This window comes from Miniopterus schreibersii (genome assembly GCF_964146895.1).
Source record: "Miniopterus schreibersii genome assembly, chromosome: 3".
Lineage (NCBI taxonomy): Eukaryota > Metazoa > Chordata > Mammalia > Chiroptera > Miniopteridae > Miniopterus > Miniopterus schreibersii.
This window is the reverse complement of record NC_138103.1, coordinates 53,181,022-53,199,698: the sequence shown is the minus strand read 5'-3', so window position 1 is coordinate 53,199,698 and position 18,677 is coordinate 53,181,022. Positions and strand designations below refer to the sequence as shown.

Genomic DNA, 18,677 nt, shown 5'->3' with positions numbered 1-18,677 from the left:
AAGCAGCCCTGCTTAGGCTTTCTCCAGTTGCTTCTTCTATGCTAAGCCTTCCTTGTTTCACTGTCCCCAGCTTTAATAAACATACACTCAAAATAAAAATAAACTGCAGTTTTCTGGAGCATTTTCTCAATCCACTGAGATTTTGCTTCCTGGCAACTGTCGTCAGTTTGGCTCAAATAAAGTCATAAAAATTCTTACAGGTTTGGACATTTCTTACCTCGACATAACACTTTACTGAATCTATGGAACCTTCCAGGGCACATGGACTAGGGCCTGCCTCTGGAACATCCCTTCAGATATTATTAATACCATTAAAATTTTCCAGAAAACTCAAGCCTTAAGTAAACAACGGAAATGAACACCTCAAAAATAGAATCAGCAATCAACATGTGCTAAAGACTACTTAAAAAGCTATAAAACAAAATTCAATTAGGATCCCATTCATATGCACTCAGTAACTGGGGGAGAAAAAGGATGTCCTTGTAAAGCTATCATATAGCAAAGCCCTGACACATACAAACATCTCTTTCAAGTTAGCGCTCACTACGCAAGATTTAAAAGTATTCCTAGTTGGTGTTGAATGATATAATTAATCTCTTGGCTCTTGTTTTCAAGTTAACATTTAGAAAGATTGGATTTATTTACATTGAATTTTTACATTTTGTGAAATGATAAAAAGTCACAAGCATGTAGATTTACAGAAAGCAGAAATATAATCTCCCCCCCAACTTGCCTTTTCTCTATAGCTCTAAAATCTATTTACAGATATTCCAATTCTCCATACTATAGCCAGTATAGAGACAAATTCAGAAATGCATATTAATTTAGGTGAAGGAATGATTGAGCCTATTTATTAATATTAAATATTAATAGTAATAATTATATAATACTGACACTACTATAAAGGTTATCATCTATTATAAATACAAAATTCATAGGTGCATTTTATTAGTTGTCATTCATTATGTTTTTAAATGCATCAATCAAACGGAACCCTTTGTTTATTCTGTGTACTGGAAAAACTCAATCTTCTATTTATACATTTCATTTCCTAGTATGTACAATCAAAGAAATTAAATAGAATTGTTGTTAATAAAAACAACAATCACACCCTAGCCGGTTTTGCTCAGTGGTTAGAGCGTTGTTTCAGACTGGAGGGTCCCGGGTTCGATTCCAGCCAAGGGCACCTGCTGTACCTTGGTTGCAGGCTCAATCCCCTGCCCTGGTTGGGGCTCATGAAGGAGGCAACCAATCGAAGTGTCTGTTTCACATCGATGTTTCTTTCTCTCTCTCTCTCTCTCCTCCTCCCACTCTCTCTGAAAAGGAACAGAAAAAAATATCCTCTGGTGGGGATTAAACAAAAAAAACCACACAGTGCCCCGCCGGGTGTGGCTCAGCGGTTGAGCGTCAACCTAGGATCTAGGTGATCGGGGTTCGATTCCCGGTCAGGGCACATGCCCGGGTTGTGGGCTTGATCAATGACTCTCTCATCATTGATGTTTCTGTCTCTCTCTCCCTCTCCTTTCCTCTCTCCGAAATCAATAAAGATATATTTAAAAAACAAACAAACAAACAAAAAACACAAAACAATCACATAATCAGAACTTGCCTGAAATTACTAATTCCTTATGACTTAATTATGGTAAACAAAACATTTTCATAATACTTTTATGTATGTTATATTTCAGTAAAATGGTTAAAAAATGCAATTACCCATAATTCAGAAAAAGTACTGTCAATAAGTATATCTAAATTATTATTATTATTATTATTTTTTAATCCTCACCTGAGGATAGTTTTTCCATTGCTTTTCAAAGAGAGTGGAAGGAAGAGAGAGAGAAAAACATCAATGTGAGAGAGACACATTGACTGGCTGCCTCCCACACAAGCCCCAACCAAAGCTGGGGATCAAGCCTACAACTGAAGTTTGTGCCCTTGGCCAGAATCGAACCCGGCAATCTGAGGGCCAACACTCTAACCAATGAGCCAAACCAGCTAGGGCTGAATTATTTTTTAAATAAATTGAGAAAAGAAGTAATTCAAATGTCTTAAAGGTGTCAGAAATTTAAATTTAATCACAAAGTTCACAAAATATGAGTGACGGTACATTAAGAGGCACAGGTGAAAACAAATTTTAAGAAGTATAACTGTGTGAGAATAATAGATTTTCTTGCTAAATCAATGAGTACTCACCCCTTGGAGCCCTTGGAACTGAATTGAAGGTCGAAAAGGAATTAAATTCTGTTAAAAGAAATAAAAGAAACAAATAGGTTAAACTTGATTATTGTGAAACAGAATTAAATGTTTAAACTTTAAATCTGTGCATTTGGTCAGTGTTATAGTCTGTGAAAATACCTTTTCATTATATTAGGCTTACATGTCATTTTATTAAGATGCCTTAATAAACAGTAGCGCACTATTGACATTTCTCTGAATCATACAATCAAAGGTATCTTTCGGCAGTATAGCTAATCAGGTTTTTGAAAATGATCGATATGATTTGGCAAAAATATGATTAGTATACTAATTCAATTTTACACTGAAAAACATACTCTTGCTTAGTTTCTTCATATGTTTTTAAAAGGGGTGGAGATACGAAAGAGATAATTGGAGGAACTTTGCAAAACCCTAACAGGATACTAGAAATATAAAATTAAAGAAATACTTAAAAATTAAAGAAATATAAAATTAACATATTTGAGATTGAACTATGGTTTCTATTTTCTCACGTTTTACCAGAGATTAGTTTTTAGTTAAGGGTCAAATAGGTTACCAATTTTCTCACAGGATTCTCACTAATAGAATGCTATAATTTCTAGAACAATATTTTGTTTTATTATGAGCTCTCATAGCTTTAATATTTTAAGAAAAGCTAAAACTGTAAATATCTACCATAGCCTCAGGCATGATTTCCTATACCTAAAGTTACTGGTATGTTTTTCTATGGGAATGCTTTTCCAAATTGTTAACAGAAATTCACAGGGAAATCAGATATGGGTAACATTTAATTATAACATATCAGACTATAAACTATTCTTCACACCCTTATATCCAAATCCAATGCACAAAAACAGAAACAGTGGTTTCTGTTCTCATCTTGATCTCCAATAAAAATACAGAGGCAGGTGCCCATGTGCCCCTCCCTTCAACCACTGCACATTACCTACTACTTTCAGTTACTTTCCAAAACTTCTCTGCAGATTTAAAAGTTTATTTATCAGGATTACAATAAACTAAAGAGAAAGAAGGATGAATACTTCTTAAAAGATAGGTCATCTGGATATAAAAGCACATGGTAACATGAACCATTCTATTATTATTTATATAAATGGATAAACATCTTTAGAAAAACATTATAATAGATACTACTGTCATTGTTTTACCACCCTAAAATGATCATTTAACTTTAATCAGCAGGCTCAAAGTACTACTTGTAACAAATTTCTTTCTTGGTGTGTGAGAAGTGGGTTTTCTAAAAAGGGAAGATAAAAATATAATGGTTGAAATTTTAAAATAATTTTTAGTAGCAATTCATTTTAATTCATGGTCTTTATGAAAATATAAAATGTAGATTTAATGCTAGGATTTCCTTATAGAGAGAAAACCCTACCCAAACCTACCTTCCATAGCTAGACTTCTTACTGAACTAATGGCAACGTGCCTGTAGAAGCACAGAAGAGCCCTCTCTTCCTGTAGAAGTAAGGTGGCCCTACAATTTGGGTAACAATCGTACAGGCTTCAGTTTTAATAAATTTTCCATCATCCCTGCCTCCTGGCTTCCCTTCAAATTGCAAACATTGAACATCTCTGAGGCTGGTTACACTCACCTCCCTTACTCCTTATAACGCAGAAGCTGTGTTCAGCTCACCAATGAAATTTGAAATTCTCTATTAAGTTCATCTATTCTTCCTGGTCAAATAAATGCTAATTTTTCTCAATTTTCAAGTTGTTCACTTGTCCACTGGCTATCACTGTTTTCTTTACATTTAGGGACACCAGCCCTCCTAGCTCTTAGATCATGCCTTTCATTTCAAAAGCTAGTACCTTTCCCTTTCCTCTTTCTAGATCCACTCCCTCCTGGAGGCTCACCTTGTCTGCTAGGGAATGACTCTGCATCTCTTTTCTATTCCTCAACTTGCATCTCTCCATGATAACTGCCTAAAACATTATGCATTAGAAATTCTCAATGACAACAAAACTGGAAAACATTAAACCACCCTACCTTACCCCCTAAACTGGAACCTCTTTCCTACTTTTTTAATCAAGGCTACTTCTATCTTTTTGGTTCTCTAGATTCACAACCTTACATTTAATTTATAGTCTCCTCTCTCACCAACCCCACCATATTCTATTATTCAACTGGAGGCCACTAGAATCACAGAATTCTGAATCCAGAGATAATATAATTAATGCCCATCCCCCACAGGCAATGTGCCCTATTTCTAACTAACCTGGGACCAGAACCCAGGACTCAATCCTCTGATTTTGCTATGCTGCTTTTCTTCTACTACCTTGTGCTCCACACACATCTGCTATGGGAGATTCAAGAGTGTGGGGGCCTATTCCTTCATGCCAGAGAGTTCACATTTTAGTTGGGGAACATTAGAGAATTATTAAATACTAAGCTAAGTACTACCAGGAGGTGTAGTAAGAACTATCAAAAAGGAGAGAAGAGTATGGGTTAGAAAATATACTAAAAAAGCCAAAGGTCTTGCGGAAAAGATGGATCTTGGATAGCAATTTAGAAAATACAAACTCCAGGGAGAAGTGCCCTGCCTGAACAGAAAAGCAAGGAGACAGGAATGAGTACTACTATGGGGGTACAGGACAAGTGTCTGTGTGCGTACAGAGTTCTTCATACTTGAAACACTACACAAAGGATAAGAATTGGGCCTGGAAATCCCTGTCTAATCTTTCCTTGGGCTCAAAATTTGTCTTCAGTTTTCGCTTCTACCCACTACAGAATAAATAGGATGGACAGTAATTTAAATTTCAGACCTCTGGGATTTTCAAAAGGTTCATCACCCTGTGAAATAACTCTACCCTAATCTCCTCCATTACCCCTTCAGGCAGGGCCTTTGACTTGATAAACAATCCGAGGCTCTTCTAATTTTTGGAACAAGAAAGCAAGTTGTTGAAAGAAGTGTTTCAGGGAAAGTAGCTCCTTCAGTCATGTGTAGGAAAGATGGAGATAGACGGACTATGGCTAGGGTAAAGGATTAGAGATCAGCCCCAGGGGATACTTTATTTATAAATACTCTGATGATAAGGGCCTAAATTAGTATGACTTCATCTGGAGCAAACAGGAGTTGGTGGAATGAGCAGACATTCCCAAGAATGATAAAATGTGGTGAAAGCTTGACTACCAGGCACTAAAGAAAAATGAAGCAAAGGTGGTTCCAGGGCTCCCAACCATCATCTCTGGCCAGTCGGCCCCAAACTTCCTCAAATTAAGCTCCTAGTCTCTACTTTGAAAGCCTCTGCCTATTTCAGGCCACTATCACCAAGCACCTAGATAAAGGCCTTCCTCCCTTCCTTCAATTCCTTCCAAATGCTGCTCATCATTCAAATAGCTAGCAGAAGCTCTCTCAGACACCACTTGGAGCATGTTACACAGCCTGCAGTGGGTTCCATCAAAGCAAAGCAAACTCCTCCACATAGAAAACAGACCAGCCTTCTACAGGACCAACCAATTTCATCCTATACTTCCTCCAAACTGTGGCTCAGCCATGTTAACCTTTTTGTCTGTTTTGTGAACATTTTCTTCTCTATTATTCTAACTCCTTCCTGTTCCTTCAACCTGGCATACCTTCCCAAATACATTTTGCCAATCCATGTTAATCACTCACTTAACATTCAGGTTTAAGATTAATTTCCCCAGCTAGGCCTTCCTTTGGATATAGCAGAAATGAAAGACTCAATGTGTTTAATAACACAAGGCAGGTAAATGTGAGACAGGGAGTAAAGCAACAAGTAGTAGTGAACACCTAAAGAATAAATGTCCAACCTAGAAAGGATTCAAATTTTTTAACAGTTAAATCTTCTTCAGGCCAAACAAAACACTGCTATCACCATTTTGCTAATTCTGACTTATGCCCACTTTGAGTTAACTCCTGTTAGCTGTTGTTTTTCCAGATGCCTGTGTCTACGACACTACTACATTGGGGGGTATATTTGTTCATAGGTTGTCTTACTCCTAGTTGTTATGATACAGAGGAGCACATATTTAGCTTACAAGTATTTATCTGCATTATGCTCAGCTAAAAAAATAAAATTATTTGGCCATGTTCTCTTTATATATGGGTACACACTATACACATTATATACCTTACAGATTACTATTCAGGGTTGTATAGACGAAAAAGTACAACTATGCTTTACATCAACTTAGAAACTTTCAAGAGTAATTTTGACTTTATCCAGTTTTTTGCCTTATCACTGAATTTAGAACCTAACCTCTTGATATGCTTATCATTCTATTTGTATTGCTTGATTACTCAACAAAAATGATAATTTCTGTTAACATAGTTTTGTAATGCACAGAGCATTTTTATACCCATTGTCTCAAGTGAACCTCCTAAAACCAGCCCTGGGTGGTAAGAACGCATCATTAGTCCTCATTTCAGAGGAAGAGATAAATGAGTCTCCAGTAGGTAGTGTGTTGCTTGGGATCATCAAGCTAGTGATTAGCAGAGCTGGACCTTAAACCCAGCCACCTGAATCTCAAATACAGAACCCTTTCCTTTTCTTCCCTCTATAGCAAATTACCTTGTAGTGATGAACATTTAAATACCCATAAATGCTCATTCAGTTCTTCTGGCATTTTGTTTCCAAAGAAAACGAATTTCATAAAATCACTACAATTTCCAAAGTCCGGTTTCTGGTTTAAAATAATAGGTTTTGGTTTTTTTGCTATAAGGACAATGTATAATAAATATTTGTGCTGGCATTTTTCATTTAAAAAATAATAAACCCTTATCTATGGACTAATTGTGGGTACTTATCCAAACTGGAAAACCTAAGATCACTGTTACTAAAAAAACTCCTTTAAGATATCTGACAACCTAGAAGAGAAAAATACATAAGAGAACCTCAAATGCTTTATTGATTTTAATCCCAATTTTAGATTTTAAAAGATGCAAAAGGCAGCTAGGACTCTATATCACTTATTATGCATCTGACCACTATGTTAATGGGATAGCTACCAGGAATAAGTTCTAAAAGTCAAAATAAGCAAATGATTCAAGCTTGCTAGTCTTTTATCTAAATGTTTTAAGCCTAAATTTAACTGCACAAACATGACCTGAACTCACTGTACATTTTTTAACTGCAATTTTAAAAGATCATTCAAATATAGGTGGCCAAATATGATATATGGCATCTTTCAAACGATACTTCTCTCCCTCTCTCTCCCCTTCTCCCCCCTTCCCTCTCTCCCTTCCACTCTCTATAAATCAATGCAAAAAATATCCTCAAGTACTAAAAAAAAATTCCAAAGTCAAATATATTTTTGGTACTTTGCCCAAACCAGAAACTCTCTATAAATGGTGACTGCTTTAAATGAGATTGTTTTAAGAAACAATTATAGCTACCTAGTCACTATTTATTGAGTGCTTAAAATGTGTCAGGTACAACCATCATTTTTGCTATCACCTCTGGGAATTCTCAGAATACCCTTAAGGGGTAGATACAATTATTTCCACTTCTCAGGTAAATCCTATGAATTACCTAAGGCCACATAGCTAGTAAGTTACCTAAAACTCAAACCCTGGCCTGTCTCACTTTAAGAACTGTGTTCTTACCTGCACTTTATACAGCTAGCCTCTATTGCCCCTCCTTAAAATAGTTATATAAAATGTGAAACATCTGAAAGCTAGAGATTAATAACTGATAAGAATTGAGAGATTTTAGGGGATCACTTGTTTTGGTTTTGCCCTATTGTTTAAGGAAAATATCAGACACCTGAATTTGTTTTCACTTGTGCAAGTAAATAGCAAAAAGTATTTATTTCCCTGGGATACAACTTGTATAAAATAGATATATTTTTTTCCTAAAAGAGGTATTATACTATTTTAATAACTTGTGCTGATGATTTTTTAATTTAAAAAGTCATTTTATTCTGTTCTTTAAAACATCTCCTGAGAGAAACCAAAGACTATTTAATTATTATGTTTTAACCACTGTAATAATAAAAAAAAAAAAAAACTAGGCAGGGAGAGAAGAGGAAGAAAGAAAATTGGAGCTAAAGCAGGAAACAGAACAGGAAATCAGACTGTTGATCATGAAGAAATCAAATATACTCAGTTCTTGTCATAAACTGGTAATATGGTTAGAATGACAGCATGAAAGTGAAATTTAGAGATAATCCAAAGCTTCCTTAATAAAGGGTGTTTCCTTCTGTGCCCCAAATCTTTTACTAGATGAAAAAAAAAAAGTCATTAAGCTCCACAAAATCTAATATTTGCTTTCTGAGTCAATCCAACCTTACCTGTAGGAGAAACTCTTTCTCTGCAGATTTAGAAGAACCAGATTAAATAACATATGGAATAAAAAATAATTTCTTTCTGGCCATTATAGCATTGAAAGAGTGAAATATCAAAAGGATTACAAAATAGTAGTGAGAAGAGGTCAAAAACTTAATCTATTTAACACTATCCAGTAAGAAGGTAAAAAATTTAACCTATTAAAACAATCCTTGTTTTGAAAGATAGCTTCTGGCAAACTGTAGCTGATGCAGGCAAAATTTTTTAAAAAATTATTGTTGTCTTAAGTCTTTCTATTTCAAATAGCTCTTAAAGGAACATAGAAGGCAAAAATCTAAACTGAACAACCAGCCAAAAAGTTGGTTACTCTGAACCAGCCTTTAAACCAACAATACTTGAAGCATAATATCCTATCATTTTTTTTCTAAAGAGAGCTTAATGTGGGCTTTATAATTGTAAAACAACCCTACATATCAAATCTGACTATAAATGTAAATGAAGATTTATTCCCTAGGATCATAATCTCTAGAGCAGAAGTGTAAGGAGAAGTGGTAAAATAAGCTTGGATTCAAAGATGGAGATTATTTTTAAAATACTAGAAATTGCTAAAATGAAGCATCAAAAACACTTTTACAAGGTAGCTGTTAGAAAGCTCGAAATCAGGAATCTACATGATCATACTTAATGTTTTAAAAAGATCACTCTGGTTGCTGTGTGTAGAATAAATTATGGGGGGAGGAGTGGAAGCTTGGAAGCTAGCTGGAAATCCATGGCTGTGGTCCTCAAGAGAGATGATGGTGCGTGGGACTGGAATGGTGATGATTGATGGAGTTAGATTTTTTTTATTTTTATTTTTTAGTCCACAAACATTTTTGAGTGTATACTATGTACCAGGAAAAATGTCGGATGGTATGAAATAAAAAATAAAGTGTAATTGGGTAAGGAAGAGACAGATATGTAAATTAGCAATTACAATGAAGTGATTTAATGTCATGAGAGAAGAAAGGGGCAGTTAAATCTTTGTGGGGAGGATCGGAAAAGATCCTATAGAGGAAGTGAGTGAAGCTTGAAAGATGAGTAGGAATTTTCCAAGCAGACAATGGTCAGATGTAAGTGTGGGCTAGTTTGGGGGGAAGACATTTCCGGTGTAGAGCACATTGAAAAAGGGCAGAAACACAAAACAACATTGTTACAATTGTAGTACAATGTGCTATGAGGAACTTAATGAGAGAAGAGTCTGAGAGGAAGGCAGAGCCCAAATATAAGGGACCGTATATTTGGCTAAGAAGCTGGTCTTCATTTGCTAGGTGATGGGGATGATGGAGTTAGATTTAGATGACTGAAGACTGACAGGACTTTACGATGGATCAAAGTCAAAAAAAGAGGAGACAAATCAAAGATTACTAGTTGATCCCATTTATTAAAATGGGAAACACTCAGGAAAGTGTAAGTTTGAGAATTGTGTTTGGATCTGCAAAGTCTGGGATACCTGATAAGGAGATGAGGTGTTGGAAGTAAATGCCTATTGTTGGAGGAAGGTCAGAGTTGGAGATACTTGGAAATTATTAACATATAGATGGCATTTCAATCCATATGACTAGATGAGTTCACCTAAGAAGAGTGAATAAAGAGAAAGGAGCTGGAACCTCTAGTATTCAGAGGCTAGTCAAGCAGAGGCTAGTCAGCAGAACAGAGTGAGAAGGAATGGACAGGGAGACAGGAGGAAAATCAGGATAGTGTTTCCAGCAGGAAGGAGTGGTCAACAGGATGGAATGCTGCTGAAGTCTGGTAAGACAGGTATAGAAAGATGGCATTTTGACTTGGTAACAAGGGACCTATTCAGTTGCAATCTCAGGAGTGTAGTAAAGACAACCCAACTGGAGTGAGCTAAGCAGACAATAAGAAGTGAAGAAGCAGATGCTGCTTGTCAGGCACATCCTTAAACATAATCATTCTCTCTTTAGATGTCCCCCTTGAACAGAGATTTTATTGCATTTTTTTCTATATGTCTGCACTTTCTTGATGGCAGGGACTGTCTATAATTTATTAATCTCTATATCTCCAGTGCCTACTTCTATGCCTGGCACATGTCAGAAGATTAATAAATGTTTGCTAAATGAATAAATGAATATTTGATAGTTATAATTCTGACTCCTACCTCTTAATCTTTTCTTAAAGAAAAAACAGCTTAAGATACTCACCTGAGTGTTTATCACATGGATATGTTTTCTGGTTCTTTGAGGCATCGGGGTTTCAAGTAATTGAAACCAAAAGCAATGATACTAAGTAAATGCTATTCTAAAATATGCTAACACTTAAGTTCCCAGGTAAGCATATTTAGATCCTGTAAGTATCTCAGTGAATCTTACTAAAAAGTTCAAGCCTGGCTCTACCCTTCAACAGGCTCACAGTTCAGTGAAAAAGTCTTCTCTCATGAACCATGAACCCAGAATCTATAACTAGTCCATGACAATGTGTAAATATGACAGAAGTGTTATATACTCATGATGATCTTTTGTTTTGTTTTTCACAATGAAATTGTCAAACAAAAAAGAAGAGAATCAAAATTCTAAACTAGAAATGGAGGAAATGTAGAAGTGAAAACATTGGTCCTTTAGAAATCATTTCAAAATGATGCTTGAAATGTACATCCAGGTACATTACAGTTACTTAACATTTCAATAATCAACAGAGACAGAGACTACAGGTGTCATCTTTATGTTAAAATCAAATTTGCTTTTCATATTATCTGTGTTCTATGATGGTTTTAAGTGCAATTTATAGAGGTTATTGAATAAAGGAAGTCCATAAAAATACAAATAAAATTTTTAAAATCCCTGCTCAACCTAATAATTCCAACTTCCCCAAAATAGCACCAATCCCCCAATTTTCCATCCAAATATAAATTTATATGAGACATGTAAACAATATAGTATTGTTCTAGTCTAGCCTCAAACCCCTAAATATACTTCTAAAATATAAAACATCTAATCAAACCTAAGTCTCTTTCTTAGTCACCAAAGAGAGTGAATGTTCATTAAAATGGTACATATCATCTTTATCTCCCCCACCCTCACCCCACTCTCCCAACTGCTTCTGATTTCCCTTTTTCTACTAAGGGTACCTATCCCTCCTAGCATTGATGGCTAGAAATCTCAATTTAACCCTATTCCTTTAAAACCTGTTGTTAAATTCTGTAGATTCTATTAATCTCTAATGCCTCTCACGAGCATCTATTTTAGACCAAAATCATCTCTGGCCTGAACCACATACTTCTTTCTTCATAATTTGCCTATTTCCTTCCAGATTTACCTTATATTCATCATGCACACTGAGGCCAGAATAATCCCTAAGCATATCTCAAATCACCTTAAATTTCTACTCAGTCTCCTGTGTTGATGAAAAGCATACCTGTTCCAACCTGCCTTTCCTCTCTAAATTCAACTATACTTTTCTCCTTCCTTCCAGATTTAAGTGGAACAAGGTCTTCCTTACAATTCTCAGAGCCTGCTCTAACTCTTCTACTGCTGTCCTTTCCATGCCTGTGCCATTCCCTCTGTTGGAAATGTGATCCCTGACCTAGCCTCTGCCTGCTAAAATCTTGCTAAAATCCTTTAAGACCCCAGCATAATTTTTAGACCAATAAGATATAGGATCCCCAAAAAGGAAACAAACTATGGCATTTGTCTAATAATCTAGCTCTATGAAACTAGTCACCAAAAGCTCTGACTGTAGAGTCCAATTCAAGGTGCTAATTTGATCCATGAATCTTTAAGGAGCATATAGCCTAATTAATGAGATTCTCTCTTCTTATATCCTACATTATACTGCTAGCCATGGAAATACTAGGTTTGGCCTTTGCTGGCATAGTACTAATGGTGGACCTTAAACCAGCTCTTCCTAAAGATTTAACACTGGATCTCAAAAGAAATTATAGGCTGGTAAATAAACTGGAAGGGAGGGAGGTAGGAAAAGACAGAACATTTCTTCCTGGTAAATCTGACTTGATCTATGCCATGTTTTTTGGCTTCAATTTGACTATGGAGACATGGCCATTAAATTATTGTATTCTATTCCAGATCCGCTTGTCTAGGTTTTTGCTTAAGTCATAAGAAATGTCATACAGAGCTAGAGATATGCAGAAGAGTCACATGTTGTTTTCTTTATTCTAAAACTTAGCTCACCTCAAATGCAGAAATGCCCAAAATATCACATTTTAGGGACATCTTTTCAAATACTCCAAATACATTTGGCCAAACTGGCAAATAAATGTGATAAACTCCCATGCCAGGCCTGAGCCTTGCTGTGGTCACTACGAATTGTGAAAATGACCAAACATTGGTTTAGCTGAAATTCTTTTTCCTCCCTCTACTGGCTTTATCACAAATTACCTAATAAGTGCTATGAGCACAGCTTCCATAGTACAAATGGAGCAAATAGAAAGGCTTAGATCTGGTGATTGTCCTCTGGTCAGCTTTCCTGTAAACCATTCCAAGAATTCTACGCTCCTTTTCTTTTAAATTCTTTTCTTGAACATGTTCCAATCCTTCACATATGTTCTTTCTTTCTCCTCCCAATCCTGGTGCCAAGATTCCCTGTCTATCTTTTTAGTCAATCTGGCTACTGCTTTTCACTGGGAGGAGCACCCTCCTTTGCACTGAGCACCTGATCATTTGAATAAACTTTTCAATCATACTGCAACAAGGGACACAAACCTGACTTTACTTGATAAAAAGCATTTTAAGATCAAGTTCAGCCTGAAGATAGCTCCAAGTTAAAAGTCAGAAAGATTAACTTATTTAAATTAAACCTGTCTACATTTAAAAAGTACAACAAACAGAATGTGCTAATGCAAACCTCATTTTCACTTAATAACATGTTAGATGCCAGTAGCAGCTCTGTGCTGGCAGATCTGGATGCTAGAATGGTATCTTCAGGAAAACAGGGCCTTTTGTAGTATTTATAAGGTACATTACTGAACACACACACACACACACACACACACACACACACACAATTGAGAACAGGCCAAAAAAGGAAGACATAAGGAAAAAGGTGTGAGAGTCTTTTCTCCGTCTTAAACCATAATTAATCAAGTGCTGAAAAGTTCTCCTAGTAGAATAAAAAAAAGGTAAGGAGAGAAAATCACGTACCCTGCCATGACCCGTGAGATCAGTGATTTTAAAAGATCAAGTAACACATTAAAGGGAGCTACTATGAAGGGCATTACTTTGGAGGTTTAAATAAGACTTTTTGCTTTGATTGGAAATAATAGTATCTGGGAATAATGAGAGAGACTGAATTTCTCGTGCAAAGTTAAATGTAAGCTTACATTTGTACAAACTTTCAAAACACTATTATTTTCCTAGAAGACACTAATCAAGGCAGGAAAAGTAAGCCAATAATTAGAGTTGAGAAGAGAATGTGTTAACAGAATCCTTCTTAAAGGCATCTGCTTTCTGATATTCAGACATAGAGAATGATCAAGCCCTTGCCCCCAAATGCATCTACACAAGACTTTTTACATAATAGTTGGATAAACATTATAATACTATTTGAGTCACCATATTTGAAGCTTTAGGTAAACATTTTTATAAATAAATTGATGGGCTCAGCAATGATAGAATCTTCTCAGAATATTTTGATAAGATTTTTGCTACTACAATAAGTTACTCAAACATCAAAATAAAGCCAGCTACATTACTGAAAAAAAAAAATTTAATTTTAAATATAGTTTTAGGATATATATGGGAGAAATATGTAATTATAGTAATATATGCTCACTTAAAATATGGAGAGCTAGGGGCAGGATCCAGGTGGAGGGGGGCAATGAGAGAGGAAAGGGGAGACATCTGTAATAATCTCAACAACAGAGTTAAAATAAAAATTAAATAATAAAATAAAAAGGCAAATAAATAAAATATGTAGAGCTAATATAGACGACACAATTACAGACATCAATTTAGGATGACTATAAAGTTGTAATTTGTGATTTTTTAAATTTATTTACAGCAACTTGTTCCCTCATCCAACATAACCTATCTATAGTAAAAAAAAAGTAGCTTTACAATATATCCTCAACATCAATATGAGTATGTCTAAATTTATTCTACAAACTATGAAAATGAAGTTCCAGTTAACATTTTTTATATAAAATCAATTTGAAACTATTTCTGTATTCAAACTGAGTGGAAAAACAACTTTTAGGAGATATTTACTCCAACTATAACTACCATTCCTGTACTCACAATGTCTCTCTCCCCCAACACCAGTCCCTGTTTAAAAAGGTTCCCATTAGCATTCTTCATCTCTTCTCTAAAAATAGAAAACTTGAATAATGAAGATCAATTAGGTTTGTTGTCTTGTTTGTTTCCAATGAAAGATTCTGTTTTCATGAATCCTAATAATTTCATATACTTCCTCAATTATATCTAAAGAACTTCTATATTTTGTCTAAATCATAGTTTCCTAAAATTCTTGAATTTACTTCCCTGAAGCCTTAGGTCAAGTGGCTTAATTTAGAATACAAAATCCAATGGACACAATAATCCAGATAAAAATAACTCTCTGACACTTAATTTAGGAAACTAACCTGTTGAAATTTCTGGCTCTTAGAAAGTCATTTGCAGTAGTAGTCATAACCTTGTATAGGCCAAGGCCACTTGGAGGCCGCTTGTCAAGCATTATGCACCTTCCTATCTGAGCACAGGAATGGTGGGGGCAGTTATATCTGAGAAATTAAAGTCTTTTTAATTTTTTACTCCAGAGAAAATAGGCTCCACCACCAGAAACTTCTTCCCAATTATCTAGCACATGCCAACATATTTCCAAACAGCAGCTACAATTTAAAGTTAAGAGCCCTACTTCTGATAAGGGTGGAAGGTGTAAAATACCAAATAAGTATTCTTCCACTGGACAATAAAAGCTCAGCCTGAAGCCTACTGCTGGCAACTGTTAACTATGCCAATGGGGGAGCCCTGGTCTGGCCAGAGCCAGAAGGGGCATTGAGGACACATTTGTGAGAGACTTATCTGAACATGCCAGAAGATCCTGCAATAGTACCAACAGGGTATACAGTCACCTGAAGGGTCCCTCATTTCTTTTTCTCCAGTCTCTTCCTACTTTTCAACCATCTGGAGTTAACATTCTCGCCCCTTTCCTGGGCCCCAGTGACCATACACATCAGTGAGCACTGAGGGCCTCTCGGTCACCTCATTCTCCCTGGGTACCATCCCTTCCCCCTATGGGCCTCCTCATGCACCTCATCCCTGCTAAGTATACAGTGTCTGTCAATCTTACATAATCAACTGTACAGTTTACCTGTTGTTCTCCCAAAGTTGATCTACTGTCCCCACAGATGCCTGTCCACCTTGTGTGTCAGTCTTTCTTTGCTGCCTGGGTCTGTTTCTGACTAAAGGTTGGCCTCTTCCTGCTGGCTTTTTCCTCTTCAGCCTCTGCTTTTCTCTTTATATCCCCCTGACCTACCTTCTTCCCACTGTCATTCTTTCCGAAGTCCTCCCCTTGGAACAGGCAAGCTTATCTCCATCTTGCCGTGCTGAGTTTCTCTCTAGTTCACTCAGCCTGCCTATCTGGCTTCCCCCATATGGGCCTCCACACTCCATGCTGGTGCTGGTCTCTTCCCTGCAGGGGCACCTGTCTGGGAGTAGCTACTAACACATGCAGTATTGTATTTCTTGTATCTCATTGCAATTCTATTGCTGGGTGTACACTGACCTCTCAGCCATATATGAGACATTTTCCCTGGGATTTCATGGTATGTAGGAAAGTATCTTTCTCCCTCTGCATGCACTCCTCCCTCTCCTCCCAAGTCTGAGTGTTTCTCATTCTGTGTCTCTGGTAGATAACATATGTGCCCTGAAGTGTCCACTAATTCTGTGAATGCCCTCCTGAGAGCATGCTCACCTCTAGCTCTCCTGATATTACACCTACACTGTCATGTGAGTTCATGTACTTCCCAAGCTGTACACAAGTAAATATCTCCCCTGTGTACATGTTTATGTAGGGGACAAACATGAGTCTCCCTTGGCCCAGGTTCATATGCTCCCAGTGAACCAGGATTCACACCTCTCCTGTGGTTCTGCCTCTGTGTTCCTTCTATGCATTTAAAGTGCCTGGCACTAGTGGGAGCTCAACAGATGTTAAATCTCCACTTTTATATGAATAACTGAGTCTGCATCTGAGTGTCCCTCTGTGCCTGTTTTATGAGATCAGTTATTAGAGCATGTTTCCTTGGTATAGACTGAGCTATTTGTCAGGATGCTCTGCGAGTTATATCTCCCTCCAACTGTTTCTCCTCTTGGAATAAATGTTACCCGTCCTCATATGGTATATACCTCCCCCCTTACGTGATGTCCAGTCAGGTCTCCCTCATCCACACACTCCATAAACGGCTTCCCCATGCACCCTGATTGCAGTGTCTCTTCTGTGGCTCTCTGTCCCTTACTTTTTTTTTTTTAACGCGAGAATGCACTCCCGGGTTTGTACTCCCATTTTGGCATATGTGCATCTATATGAGCCTTTGCTGTACTCGAGTTTTATGTCCATGGGTCTCCCGGACGCGGTGCAGGGTAAGACACGGGATGCAGTATATCCTCCCCCCACCTTCACCTTCGTTCCGTGTCTCTAAGACTGTGAGTCTCCTTCCCCTCCCCCTCCCCCCTCCCCCCCTCCCCGCCCGCTCCCCAGGTGCGGGGGATCTTTGGGTATGAGGAGCCTCCACTAGGGACTAATCTGTCCCTAGTAACCGCTGTCTTGCTCCTGGGAGAGAGCTGGTTGTGTGTAGCTCCCTGGGTCGCAGTGTTGGTGAGTCTCGGGGAACGCAAAGCGCCTGTGTGCCCAAGTCCCTGGGAGGGCAGGGGACAAGTGTATCCCCCTTCCCACTCGTACACGGACGCCTGTGTTCCAGCTTTTGCTAGTATATGGTGTGCGCCCCCCCCCCATATGCAGAGTGCCTGTGTCCCCATCTCTAGGAGTACACGGTGTGCCCCGCCAAACACAAAGTGCCTGTGTCCCTAAGTCCCACTTCCATAAGCGGACCGCCTGTGTCCCCGTCTATGCGGGTCCACAGTGCCTATGTGTTACCCCGAAAACGCGGACGGCTTGTGCTCGCTGGTCCTCGGGAGTTAGTACGCTGCACCCACCCCACCCCCACCCCCCGGCCGTGAGCGATGTGGTTATCTCACTTGTCTCCCTGGTACCTCTCTCACTCATTGGGACAGAAAAAGCCAGGAAACCCGCGGGCGCCGTCGGAAAGTCCCGCAGCGGCGGCACAGCCAAGGTAGAGCAGAGGTTGCCTCGGCCCCGCCGCCAGGGGCCGCCCGCCCGCCTGCCTCTCAACGCCCCAGCGCCCGGCTGGCCCAGGACGGCGTCTTCAGCGACCCTACCCAGCCCTGCCTAGCCCTGTCGCCACGGGCGCTGACGGCAGCAGCCGCGAGCCACGGCCCCGCCAGCCCCGCGACGGGTGCCGGGGGCGGAGGGGAGCGCGGCAAGGCAGCGAGGGGCGCCCTCTCCCTTCCCGAGCCCGGCCAGCTCACCTTGTGGCTCTGGTAGGTCTCGAGCGCCCGGATCGCCGTCTCGGTGAGCTTCACATGCAGTACGGTGATGTTGTCCTGCCCCAGCCGTCCGCACGACAGCCCATAGCGCTGCTCTTCCCGCAGGCCCGCCGCCCCCCCTGCCGCCATCTTAAACTCCCCGGGGTGCCGCCGCCGACGCCGCTCCGGCTCTAGTCTCCTCTGTGGCCGCGGCTGCTCGGGCTTCTGCAGCCGCCGCCACAGCTACGGCCATCCCGCTGCTGACGTACTGTCATATACTGCGCGCAGCCAGACTTCGGGCTGCCACTGCCGCCACCAGCCCCACCCTCCTGCCCCAGGCCCCGCCCCGAGCTCGTCTCACTGGCCCGGCTCCCCGCAGGACTGCTCTCATTGGCCGCCACCCTCACGGGGGCGGAGCCCAAAGTCGCTGGAGTTCAGCTCTCGGGACGCGACGTCCAAGAGGTGAGAGGCTGACGTCGAGGTGACGCGATAACTCAATCACATCTTATGTCACGTCTGGTCATCTTGGCTCACCGGCCACCATTGGCCAGGCCGGCTTGGGGGTCCCCCTCCTAATTGGGTGTCCAAGTAGCCTTGTCCGTTTATATGGTGTCGGAGCCCTGCCCCTTGGGGGATAGTAGTG

General features: G+C 39.2%; 1 protein-coding gene across 1 annotated transcript in view; it reads right to left on the bottom strand.

The window, feature by feature from the left end:
- The window catches only part of ELL2 (elongation factor for RNA polymerase II 2), a 74,912-nt gene extending 56,524 nt beyond the window's left edge, over positions 1-18,388 (bottom strand). Inside the window, exons 1-2 of the mRNA XM_081132742.1 lie at positions 18,038-18,388; positions 2,194-2,241 (exon numbers count right to left, since the gene is read on the bottom strand). Of these exons, the coding sequence (XP_080988868.1) occupies positions 2,194-2,241; positions 18,038-18,184 (195 nt within the window). The 5' untranslated portion in view covers positions 18,185-18,388. The remainder of the gene's footprint in view (positions 1-2,193; positions 2,242-18,037) is intronic.
- Between the last annotated feature and the right edge of the window lie 289 nt (positions 18,389-18,677).